The sequence below is a fragment of the Branchiostoma lanceolatum genome, chromosome 12 (genome assembly GCF_035083965.1).
Source record: "Branchiostoma lanceolatum isolate klBraLanc5 chromosome 12, klBraLanc5.hap2, whole genome shotgun sequence".
Taxonomy (NCBI): domain Eukaryota; kingdom Metazoa; phylum Chordata; class Leptocardii; order Amphioxiformes; family Branchiostomatidae; genus Branchiostoma; species Branchiostoma lanceolatum.
The window spans coordinates 10,138,889-10,151,209 of record NC_089733.1 but is presented as its reverse complement, the minus strand read 5'-3'; the positions used below and the strand labels follow the sequence as shown (position 1 = coordinate 10,151,209).

Below are 12,321 nucleotides of genomic sequence, written 5' to 3'. Positions count from 1 at the left end.
CATGGGCCAAGCAGGTTTTTGGTACCAAACAGAGGGACAAAGGGTGACTTACTTTTTTGAAAAGGTTGATTTGATTCCTCTACTTTATAATTATGCATGATAACCATGTCAAATGTCCAGCTTTTCAGGAATTATCACGTGATATGGTGACGTCATTAAAATGGACCTCGATTTTTGGGACTGGGACAAAATATCAAACATCAATAATCTTCGGTGAAAATCGGTTTGTAGGCAAAAGATACCACAGGGATCACGAAATAGTATGTTTTTGTTTGATATTTTAACTTGATTGATTTCTAACATTGACTTCATGAATATTCATGATAATTCACGTTCAAGAAAATTCATGAATATTCATGAACGTTCATGAACATTCCTGAAAATTCATGAACGTTCATGACATGAAGCCATTATTCAGGAATTCTAAGCGCTACAAGAAATGTTCATGAACGTTCATAAATATTCATGAATGTTTCATGAATTTTCATGAACGTTCATGAAAATTCATGAATATTCATGAACGTTCATGAAAATTCATAAATATTCATGAACGTTCATGAAAATTCATGAAAATTCATGAACGCGCATGAATATTCATGAATATTCATGGGCGTTCATGAATTTTCATGAATTTTCATGAATGTTCATGAATATTCATGAAAATTCACGTTCATGAACATTCATGAATATTCATGAACGTTCATGAACATTCCTGAAAATTCATGAACATTCATGAACGTTCATGAACATTCATGAAAATTGAAGAACGTTCATGAAAATTCATGAATATTTATGAACGTTCATGAATATTCATGAATTTTCATGAACGTTAATGAAAATTCATGAATATTCATGACGTTCATGAACATTCCTGAAAATTCATGAACATTCATTAACGTTCATGAACATTCCTGAAAATTCATGAACATTCATGAACGTTCATTAAAAATTCATGAAAATTCATGAACGTTCATGAAAATTCATGAATATTTATGAACGTTTATGAATATTTTCATGAAAATTCATGAACGTTCATGAAAATTCATGAATATTTATGAACGTTTATGAATATTTTCATGAACGTTTATGAGTATTCATGAACGTTCATGTTGTTCCTCTAGTTAGGTGGCGTTTCTGTAGGCCAAAGATGGTTTATTCTGGACGAGATTGAGCCTTTGCGGATAGAAATCCGCCATCTTTTAAAAAATGACCGTTTCCATGGCAACCGGTGACCACCAGTTAACCCAAAACTTATCCGTTTTTCTACAATTGGACCAAGGCCCTTACCACCACCCAAAATTTAAAAAAATCGACATTTTGTCCTTTGCTACAAGGTATATAACAGACAGACCCTCTTAAAATTACCCATGATGTATTGCGATATTTGCGGCGATTCGATAACATGGCCGTTGGCCTTAAAACCCTTATAACTCCTGATATTTTTGACGGATTTTGTAGGTTCAAAGCCCAAAATGCAGAAAATGATATGGCCTATTAACATAATGTATTACACAAGACCCCATAAGTGGCCCAAATAAATGCCTGATTTTGGAAAGTAAACAATACATTTTTTACACAAAATAACGCCCAAAAATGGACTTAAAAGACTCATAGCTTCTTATAGAGTTAAAATATCAACCAAAAACATACTATTTCATGATTCCTGTGGTATCTTTTACTTACAAACCGATTTTCACCGAAGATTATTGATGTTTGATATTTTGTCCCAGTCCTCTGAATTAAGTCCCAAAAATCGAGGTCCATTTTAATGACGTCACCATATCACGTGATAATTCCTAAAAAGCTGGACATTTGACATTGTTATCATGCATAATTATAAAGTAGAGGAATTGACCTTTTCAAAAAAGTAAGTCACCCTTTGTCCCTCTGTTTGGTACCAAATGGCTATTTTGAGAGACCTGGCCCATAGACTATGTCGACTATTAGTTGCAATGTCACATTGCACTACAGAAGAAGTTTCATAGAACCAAGAACCATCTTTACGGGAGGAGGTAGGCCAACAGATAAGGAACGTAGTGCCGTAGCGACTACAGAAGGAATGTCTTTGCTTGTTATTACACATAGGAGGGCTAGTATATATAATAACAGGCAAAAACGGCCTTCTGTAGTCGCCACGGCTAAGAAACATGGTGCCGCCTGGAAAACTCTTTATTGAATGCTTTGCCTTATGTGACTATGTTATTTTGCAGGTAACTTATTCTTTATTTGCTATAACAGCCACTAAGGTGCCACTGACCCATCTTTGGAATGAACAGTGACATCTTAACTTACGCATATGTTCATTGTCTCGCCTTTACACATTAATGCAGACCGTTACTGATCTGACTAGTTGTTCTAACAGCTGCTTAATTGCCTTTTAGAATCGTAATGTCTCTGCCAATTGAAAGTATTATTTGTATAAACTGTAAATAGTTAGTTTTTGAATACGACATGTACAGCAAGTACACAATTCAGCAAGTTGGCTGCTATGTACTAACTGCTATGTTTGTTTTAGCAATAAACCATTCTATCTAACTTGTCATCCATATACATTGTACATAATGAAATCAGTACGGCTTTATAGTAAGAGTGCGTGTTTTACTACTTTAAAACAGAATGGGATTCGACAATGGCGATGAAAAGCTTCACTTTATCCTGACTTCAAATTTCGTTTATAGTTTATACTCCAAGCTAGAGTTTTCCTTACTTCAAAGTCATTTTCGGAGGTTTTTTTTCATATTGAAGCTCATGACTTCCTCTATCATTTTTCTGGCAACGGGATTTGCCTTATTGCAAGCCATCAGTTTTGTTCTTTTGGCATAACTTCCCCTTTTTTTCGAAAATCCATAAAATTAGTCAGTGTGGCCTAATCTACAATTCTAAACATGCCTACCTGCCTGCCTACGTGCTCAGGCCAGAACCTGGCCCCTTGCTTTCCAGGAGGATCCTCTATTATAAACATGGCGAATACATAACTCGGGTATGATGCAAATTTGGATGAAGGCTTCAAGTAGGACTACAAACTATACTGTAACAACAAGAAGTGAACAAGATGTCATTAATCTTTTTCTAAAACCTAAAAACAAACACGGAAATTCACGTATGTGTACACGTAATAGACCGAATTTGGTGCCTGTTCTGAAAAAGGCGGTGTCTTGCTAAGTAAGCGTCTTCCATGGCTAGATCTGATCATGTATCTTACGAAGCAATATTCATATTCTAAAACAATACCATGCTTTTACATGGAACTAAAAAAGACGCTGCAATTCCAACTTAAGAAGCCAGGGGGCCTTTTATTGGTGCAATATCAAGCGAAGAGATACAGAGTATGTACTAGTCTACCTAGAGCAATTGCCATTCTCTTCACAGACATAGGTGACACTGCAAACGAATAAATATAAAAAAACAACAACTGTATATGCTTGTGTGCAAAGTTCACACAGGTAACACATCAATACAAACGATTTCCCAGAAAACCGTACCGGTCAAGCTAGCAGGGAAGAAAACAAAGGTTAAATAGAGACTGTATCTTTACCAGAATGCTTGACATAAAACATGCTGCGTTGGTTGACTTGTCCATAAGTGAGAGATCCGACTTTAAGCCATGCCAATTTGACCAGTTGTTTGCCAGAATTTTCCCCTGAAATAATGTGGAGTAATGACAGAAAAATAAAAGTTCTTACCTAGAACATATACTTACAGAAGGTTTCTGTTAGAAAAACAAGGCAGATCTCAAGCATTTCAAATCTTACCAGTGTTGAACAGAAAATATATATCCATTCTATAGTAAAATATCAGCGCCAATCTTTAATTTGAAACCTCAAATCAAATTGGTGTGGCCCTTTAGAGGTTTAGTTGACTGCAATGTAAACAATGTCATTACCAGTTTTTCCATGCATTGTGAAACAAATCAAAGGAGCGAGCAGAAACAGAAGTGATCCCACCCGAGATTCGAACTCACGCCGAAACCGGAGGCCAGATCACAGGCACGCACGCCTTAACCACTACGCTAAAAGGTCGCGACCAGTTAGCCTGGTCAGTTGGAGGCGCTTGAACCCCCACTGTTACACTACTCCCCCTTTTCTTTTCAAGATTCGTCCTCGAATCTCCGAGTTCGATCTTCCCTGTGTGGCACACGTTTGCCAGGCTCACAGGGCCGGTGTGGGAACCAGTGAAACAAATCAAAGGAGCGAGTAGAAACAGAAGTGATCCCAACCGAGATTCGAACTCACGCCGAAACCGGAGGCCAGATCACAGGCACGCACGCCTTAACCACTACGCTAAAAGGTCGCGACCAGTTAGCCTGGTCAGTTGGAGGCGCTTGAACCCCCACTGTTACAATTGTATGTCTTCGTATCAAAACCACTTCAATTCTGAGTAATGTTTTCTATGAACTCCATTTTTTGGTACCCATTTGCACACCAAGATGTTTTTCCTTCCCACATAGTTCTGAGGGGTGACCTTGGCATTGTTAGCCAGATAGGTGAACTGCCAACCCCTACAATGATCCCCATGTAAAACTTTCAGTGACTGAACCTCACAAATCACAATGCACATCTATCATATTCAACACATATCCATGTATGCTAAGAATTCACATAACAGGATAGGATGCCATTTCCTGCATATTTTTGTTCAAAACCTTTTGTAGTATCAAGACAAGACATATCCACAGGAGTTACTAGTAATCATCCAATTTGTGTCATCTTGAGGGCTTTCACTCAAGTCCAATCAAGAAAGCTCCCATTTCTATTCTTCAAGATGGGCTGGATTATACGAAAAACAACTCTTCGCCATCCAAAGCTGTTGTTACAAAGTATACATGAATAATCAAATTACAGCAATATAACACAAATTGTACATATTGAGTCAATAGTCACACAGTGTGGGTAATAAATTATAATCTCAAATAAGTTAACACATAACATGTAAATTCTGTCGTAAGTATGGGAATTGCTCTTAGACTAGTTTCTTACATATTACACTGCTGTCGAGAGATCTGATTAATGTTATGGTTTTGCTCTGAGTTTCTGCCAATGCTGTTGAAGACAAGGCAACCACTGCGTATACAAGAACAGTCTGCCACGGAAAATTCAGTCGTAAACTATCAGTGACTCCCTAAGCATTGCACAGAACCATGTTTTATCTTGCCGGCTGTTGCCACAAAATTTAGTCCACATCATCACGGGCCTTGCTTTGTTTTAAATTGAAGCTGTAGCTCAAATTATGTACATCCAACTGCAGCTTTTTTATATCACGTAACAGATAGTTAGCAAATAGGCATAGTGAATTTTTTAACTTGTAACTGACACGGCGTACAACAGTGGCTTTCATGCAATCTCTTTCAGAAGTGCAACTATGCAACTAAAACAACATTATCTTCCAATGCCTTTCTTCGTAAAGTTTCTTATCTGTCAAAGTGCATTTGCTAGATTGACTACAAGAAAGCAAAGTATAAATATTACCACATGTATATTGTGTATTCTGAAGCAAACAGACAAAGAGCAAACATTGCATTGCAAACATATTTTCTAACTACATCTCTTATATAGAACAAGTTTGCCAGAAACATGTTTTCTAATCATTTTTTGCACTGTTCGGACATAGTTTTGTCATCCATTTTTTATTATCACAACTTTAGGGTGTCGTTAAAACTTGGTAGCCCTGTTCAAAACCTCTTCTTCCCTTCGATTCATTTTCCCCACTCCAAGCTCCTTCTTCATGTTCAAGATCGATAAAAGTTATAAGACTGTCTTAAAAAACATTCCTTGTAAAAAGAGTCACCCTTTAAAAAAATCAAGTCCTCTGACTCACTCTTTGCTCGACATTCCCCTTTTGTCCGCTTCTCCCACATTTTTTTCTACATAAAACCATTCTTTAACAGTTCACAAGGGCTCCAAAACCATTTTCACCTCTATATGAAAGCCAAAACGTTCAAGTCATTCTCAGTAAAGCTACATGTAGCAGTATTGGCATAATTGTTTAACGTGCAACTTACTATCTACTATCTACATCAGTGACTGCAAGCTAGCTAACATATCTAGTGGTGAGAAGAGTCGATAGTCACTTATAGGGGATCTTAGGGCCTTATACGTTAGTAAGTTGTACGTCTCAATTGGTCAGCTTCTAAAATCGTTCACAAGTCAAATGTGTCTTCAGGACTGCATGCAAAGCACTTTTACCTATTTCAAACTTTGTACAACGATCTCGGTGGGGGCCGTTCAGTGCTCGGTATATGAATGCTTGTTGTCACTCAGTATGCAACCTTCGAAATGCTGACAGCTTTGTATTCAATAAACATCGCCTGTTTCAAATTCAATGTCCTTCTCTTGTGACATCAGTTTCAACGTTGACAATGCGGTACACTATATAGGGACATATCCCTACTAAACATCCAATCTTCAAAGTACCTATTTGTCCCAATCATTAACAAATACTTGATAATACTGGACTTAACTCAGTAGCAGAAATCTTTCCTCTCTACTCTGTTCTCTTGTAATATACTTCCTTGGTTATAGTCGGCATCTTGTATTTGGAATCACGAGGATAAAAGCGGACTTACAGAGTGATAGTATGGTACTACTAGGAAACAACATTGCTTCACTTAGGCCTTGGGGTTACAAGACGAAGTCATGCTTAACTATGGGCTGTTGATACCTCAAGACGCTAAACGGTCTCTAGGCCCTCGGGACTAAGATGAGGTCCCTGTTCCGCCGGACGCAGCGGATCCTACGCTCTCCCGTCTTGGACCTTCTTCTATTCCAGTGTCTGTTCTGGGCTTGGCCTCTTCGCGGAAGCTAAGCTTCTGGGTCTCGATCTTCAAAAGCAAATAGCATGATATTAGATAGATATCGATAATTGTAAATGCTGTTAGAACATCGACAAGGTTGGAGTGTTATAGTAAGATGTTCTATAGAAGAGGTTCTATATTTTTCAACTTGTTTTTACTTTATTAACTGTTCTCACTCAACAAAAACAGAAAATTGAAGACAGAGACGGAAATTGGTACATTGCTTCTGCAAATTCAAGTACATGTACAAGTGTACATATCTGAGGGAAAGAGAACAAAGGGGTCTAATAATTAGTAACAAACGTTGATTACTCTGGTTTAATATCACCAGATACTGTAATAAAAAGAAGATTATGAGATCAGTTTACATTACATTTATTTTTTATTCCACATATGACACAGAAACAAGAGGGACTTCTACACACCAACCAGCACAACCAGGATACGAGAACAGGGGATGTGCATGGTTTGGACAGTGGTTTGGATGGTGGGTTAGCCGGGGGGCCGTGTACGTTACCTTCTTGTCCCCGCCTCCTGGCTGGTGCTCTACATAATCGAGTGACCCGACCTTTGACTGAGCCTTGTCCTTGAAGTCTAGTTTTACTGTCTCAATCTGGCAGAGGAAAGAAAATACACAAGATCCCCCGTTGATGCCCTTCGTGTAACAAACCCTGCCCCCCTCCCTCCTTGTCTCATGCTACAGGAGGTGTCAATCATGCCACCAACACCAGTCTTGTTAGAACCACTTCTTCTGTCAGTATGATTTCATGCCCAGCTCGTTCTAGCAAACTCCAAGCTGGTTGGATTCTTTGAAGATGCTGTTAATCCACACACATTATACCATGCTAGTGCAACAAGAAAACCCTTCAAGTTTGTTATTATAAGATATTACAGGTCACGACAATACAACATGTCCTTTTTTGTCATCTTCCTGATAAAGGTTTTGCATCTGCAATTCCATTACAAAATTCAAGCAGAAAGATTTGGTTCTCATTCATGAGAATTTTGAAAACTATCATGCTCTTACTTTGTAAAAATTACATTTGAGTCATGCCAGATTGCAGGCAGTCTGTTGAAAACTTTTACTCTGGTTTAATCTGTGGCACTGTAACTTGTTAGGTGACCATGTTGGTTATAGATTAAAATCCACTCCATTCTCCTTCAGTTACATGCTGCTAGTAACTGTAAAATTTGCTAACTTTTATGTCAGAAAGTAGTTAGGTTTCAAGAGTCAGGGAAGATAAAATTAGCTTGCGGAACTCCATTCCACTACAAGTAATTCAACCATGCGTCCTGTTGGAAAACCTGTATTAAACTCTTTAGTACCAAGACCTTGTGACGATATACCCTACCTTCTTGTCCCCTCCTCCTGGCTGGTGCTCTACATAATCGAGTGACCCGACCTTTGACTGAGCCTTGTCCTTGAAGTCTAGTTTTACTGTCTCAATCTGGCGGAAAAGAAGACACAAGATTCCCCTTGGAATGCTTTGTATTTTCTATAAATGAACCTACTTGACTCTATTCCACAGGAAATTCCAATCCACAGCAAACACTCCTCTAAGCACTTCCACAGAATCAGTTTATACTGAAACTACCTAGTTCAGCACTAGCATTACAGTAAAACAGACTTTTCAAACATTTCTTCAAAGTTGTCACAACTCAAGACACACCAGCTAGAGCTAGAAAATTACTTTGACCAGAAGGTTGTTTTTAGTTGTTAGTTTCTGTATCAACCATCTATGATTACCATTTTAAGTTGGTAGGTGGACATTTTTAGGGGATTGTCACTCTAAAGGTGGGAACCATGCTATACTCTACCTGTTTGTCTCCGCCTCCTGGTTGATGATCTACATAATCGAGTGAACCGACTTTTGACTGTGCCTTGTCCTTGAAGTCTACTTTTACTGTCTCAATCTGGCAGGGGAGGAAGGAAAAACACAAAATTTTCCAGATTATTTCTACTTTAACCCTATCCTACCTACTAAGAACCCATTGATGCTACCCTTTCAGAAAAAGGACTGTAATGTTGGTGCCATCCTTGGCCCAAAGTTGCTAAAGGTAATACAATGAAGACTCACTGTGGTTAAGCATCTTTTCTCTTTGTATCTTTCTCCAGGAATTTCAACCAATTTTTTCTCTGATGATCTTTCCATCAATGATTATTCCAATTATCAATGATATTATGAACGTCAGTTACTGACTTACTGACACTAAGAAACATCTGTAGTATAGCTGGTAAACGGATGCTGGTAAACGGACTTTGAAGAAGTCACAATTGGCCAAGAGGCCACTTTTCATGGATGTGAGAAAGTGCACCATTTCTTCCACTAGGAAATAAACAGACTGGAGAGAAAGATGTCTTCAGACGGACGCCTCGACGACGAGGAAATCCCTACCTTCTTATTTCCGCCACCCGGCTGGTGATCTACATAATCGAGCGACCCGACCTTTGACTGGGCCTTGTCCTTGAAGTCTAGTTTAACTGTCTCAATCTGGCAGGAGAGAAAATACAAGATTCCCTTTGGAATGCTTTGTATTCCCAGAAGATGTCTATTCTACTCATCTGTAGTTTCCAGTTTCATCTGATGAAGCAAGGAGGTGTATATTTAACCTCCTTGGATGAAGTTTCCTCTTTGAACTTTTCACAAAATTCAAAACTTTTACAACTTTTTCAAAGCTAACAATATCAGTACCATTGAAATTTAGAGTTACTGAAAATCATGCCTTTTCTGTAAATCAATTACTTTTTAATCCATTGATATCCTTTTCAGAGACAAGAAGTGATTTTCATCACAATACCCATTGTCAAATAAGCACTCTAAAACAATGAAACCAGATTGTGAATGGGTGATGCTGACAGAATGCTTAAAAACATTAATTGCTGTTTTGAAGTCCATGCACAATGTATTTCATGCAGAAGAACTGTATACACACACATATGTTCATGCTGAAATGGCAAAACATTGATATTGGAAAGCTGTTGATGACCACAACAATCATACAACAATCTTGGATCTATGTCCACAACACACAAGAATCTTGCCATAGTGTCTCCGGAAAAAAGAGTTGACCACTAAAATCTCAGGATGATAATGACCAAAAGACAAATATTGAGGGATTTATCCAGTTTTTTTTTCAATGTCACTAACATATGTCATTGCCTGCATGGAAGATCCAGGTTGTAGCATTGCTGTGGTCATCAAAGATGTACACTACATGTATGCACTCATTGGCAAGAAAATGCATCATGTTGCTGGCAAGTGTTGTGATTTAGGAGTTGAATGGCTGACATGTGCCTGAGATAGCAGTGACATAATGTTGTAGAGTAACATTGCCTGTGTACGTGTACAGTATGCAGCAGCATAGTCATAACTTATTGTGAATGGTTGTAGTGAATGGTTGTGTACATGTTCATGTATGATTGTCATCATGATGACAGATTTGTGGAAATCTGTGTGGTCATGGTGAGTAACATTGTGAGTGTTGACATGGCAATATGCGTTTTGAATAATGGTGTCCAAGACTTGGAAACAATAGTCCATCTGGATCCATATCTCATAACCTGTAAACACCTAGCACATGGCACGATTACACCAGTTCTATATGGTGTCAAGAACAGATTGCTTTGAGTCATTGCCACCTGTCTTGTTGAGAAGCATGGAGGATTCTCTGACATGCTCAAAAGTTATGATGGATTACCTTAACACAGCTGACTTACAATGTCCCATCAAAAGGACTGCAAACCCCACAAGAAGTACACATATCTGGTTCAGAACTCGAGTGGTCACGCTGGGCTTTGAACCTCAAACATTCTGGTCATCCATGTAGTTCTATTTTAACAACACTAACTCACCTGGCAATAGAGTGTGATGGCGTTGACAAATTTGTTCTACCCTTGAGCTAATATGATACTTGAGATAGTGTTGTACCGTAATTATTGTGGCATTGAACGGGCCAAGTGGCTATAGGCTTATAATCTGACACGACATCGAGACAATTCCTGGATTGACATCGCGTCTTTGGGAAAGACACTTTACAAGGCTTTAATCACTTCACCAAGTTTAAAATGGGTACCTATTTCGGTTGGGGAAGTAAGAGGCGGTGGAAGGAGAGGGATGGACTCCGCCTTCCAATACGGCCTTAGACATGGTGGGTTAGCAACCCACTGCCCTAACGGCCTCCAAGACTATGGGACCTTTACCTTTACCTACCTATAGGACAATTCCACAGAGATCATACTTTCACACAGAACCCTTTGAGGAGGAAAATGTTTTACACGTCACAATGGAGGGCAGATACAACAGAGGGAGGGGGAGGCCTTGGTCGGAGGTGAACATGAGGGGACTGTTCAACTTTGGACCTTTGACCTCTCACCTTTTTGTCCCCTCCAGGAGGCTTCCAATCCTTATTGTCTAGGGACCCCACCTTAGCATGAGCCTTGTCCTTGAAGTCGAGCTTTTTCGACTCAATCTGGCAAGAAAGAAGATAAATCTTGAGACTCAAGATAAGAAGTGTCGGAATCATTCCATTACAATCCTTGAGGTACATGTACTGACAGTGGCTTTGTATCACAGTGGATGTATAAGGTGCTGAAAAAAAATCTTATTATCTTTCACAATTTAAAAGTTTTTCTACGACTTACAGTCAAACCTTTACAAGTAACCACCTCTACAAAAGGACCACCTGGCCAATGTGACCACAATTTTTCTACTTGACACAAGCATTAAGAATCCTGCCTACTACAGTGACCACGTTTCCACACAGACCCAATTTTATTGGTCACGAGTGGTCTTTTTGGGCAGTTTTGCTGAATAACTTAAAGTTTTATCTTTAAATTAGGTTACTAATATATAGTTAAGTTCACAACCATAGTCACAAGCACTTGACCTCCACAGGATTTGACCTCTCACCTTTTTGTCACCTCCAGGGGGCTGCCAATCTTTATTGTCTAAGGACCCAACCTTAGCCTGAGCTTTGTCCTTGAAGTCTAGCTTAACTGACTCAATCTGGTAAATAGAGAAGAAGAAAAGAAACTCCAGGAAGGTTAGATGTGTGTTTCTTATTAACCCCAACAAGGGGATGGCATTTTCTTGTCGTTTCACTTTGCAAAAATAGCATTATCTACTACATACTCACTGTCTGGATTCTTTAGTTTAGACATATATGTATTACTTGCTTTCAAGAATATTGCTAGTACATGTATACAAAACAGGTTTTGAGGAGTCACGACAAAAGAATATGGTCTGCATCTTGATCAAAAGGATTTTTGGTTGAATAGAAAGCTATTTTGGGGACTTAGGCTGTAAATCTGTGCCCAACATTGTATTCTAATCCCTTTCAAGAAACACACAAGAAAATACATTTCCTATTTTGATCTTAATGTTCAGGGATGATGTTGAAGTTGCAGATGCAGCTGGGACCTCATCTTCTTGTTTCTTCCTTGGGGGTTCTAATCTGCCTTATTAAGGGACCCAAACTTGTGCCTTATTCGTCAAGTCTACCTTAACTGACTGAATTGAGTAGAAGAAATT

At 38.7% G+C, this 12,321-nt stretch overlaps 1 protein-coding gene across 1 annotated transcript in view; it reads right to left on the bottom strand.

Moving 5' to 3' along the window:
• Window positions 1-5,863: 5,863 nt before the first annotated feature.
• The window catches only part of LOC136445737 (microtubule-associated protein 2-like), a 79,034-nt gene continuing 72,576 nt past the window's right edge, over window positions 5,864-12,321 (bottom strand). The window contains exons 23-27 of the mRNA XM_066443871.1: window positions 9,187-9,282; window positions 8,609-8,704; window positions 8,143-8,238; window positions 7,308-7,403; window positions 5,864-6,817 (exon numbers count right to left, since the gene is read on the bottom strand). Of these exons, the coding sequence (XP_066299968.1) occupies window positions 6,692-6,817; window positions 7,308-7,403; window positions 8,143-8,238; window positions 8,609-8,704; window positions 9,187-9,282 (510 nt within the window). The 3' untranslated portion in view covers window positions 5,864-6,691. The remainder of the gene's footprint in view (window positions 6,818-7,307; window positions 7,404-8,142; window positions 8,239-8,608; window positions 8,705-9,186; window positions 9,283-12,321) is intronic.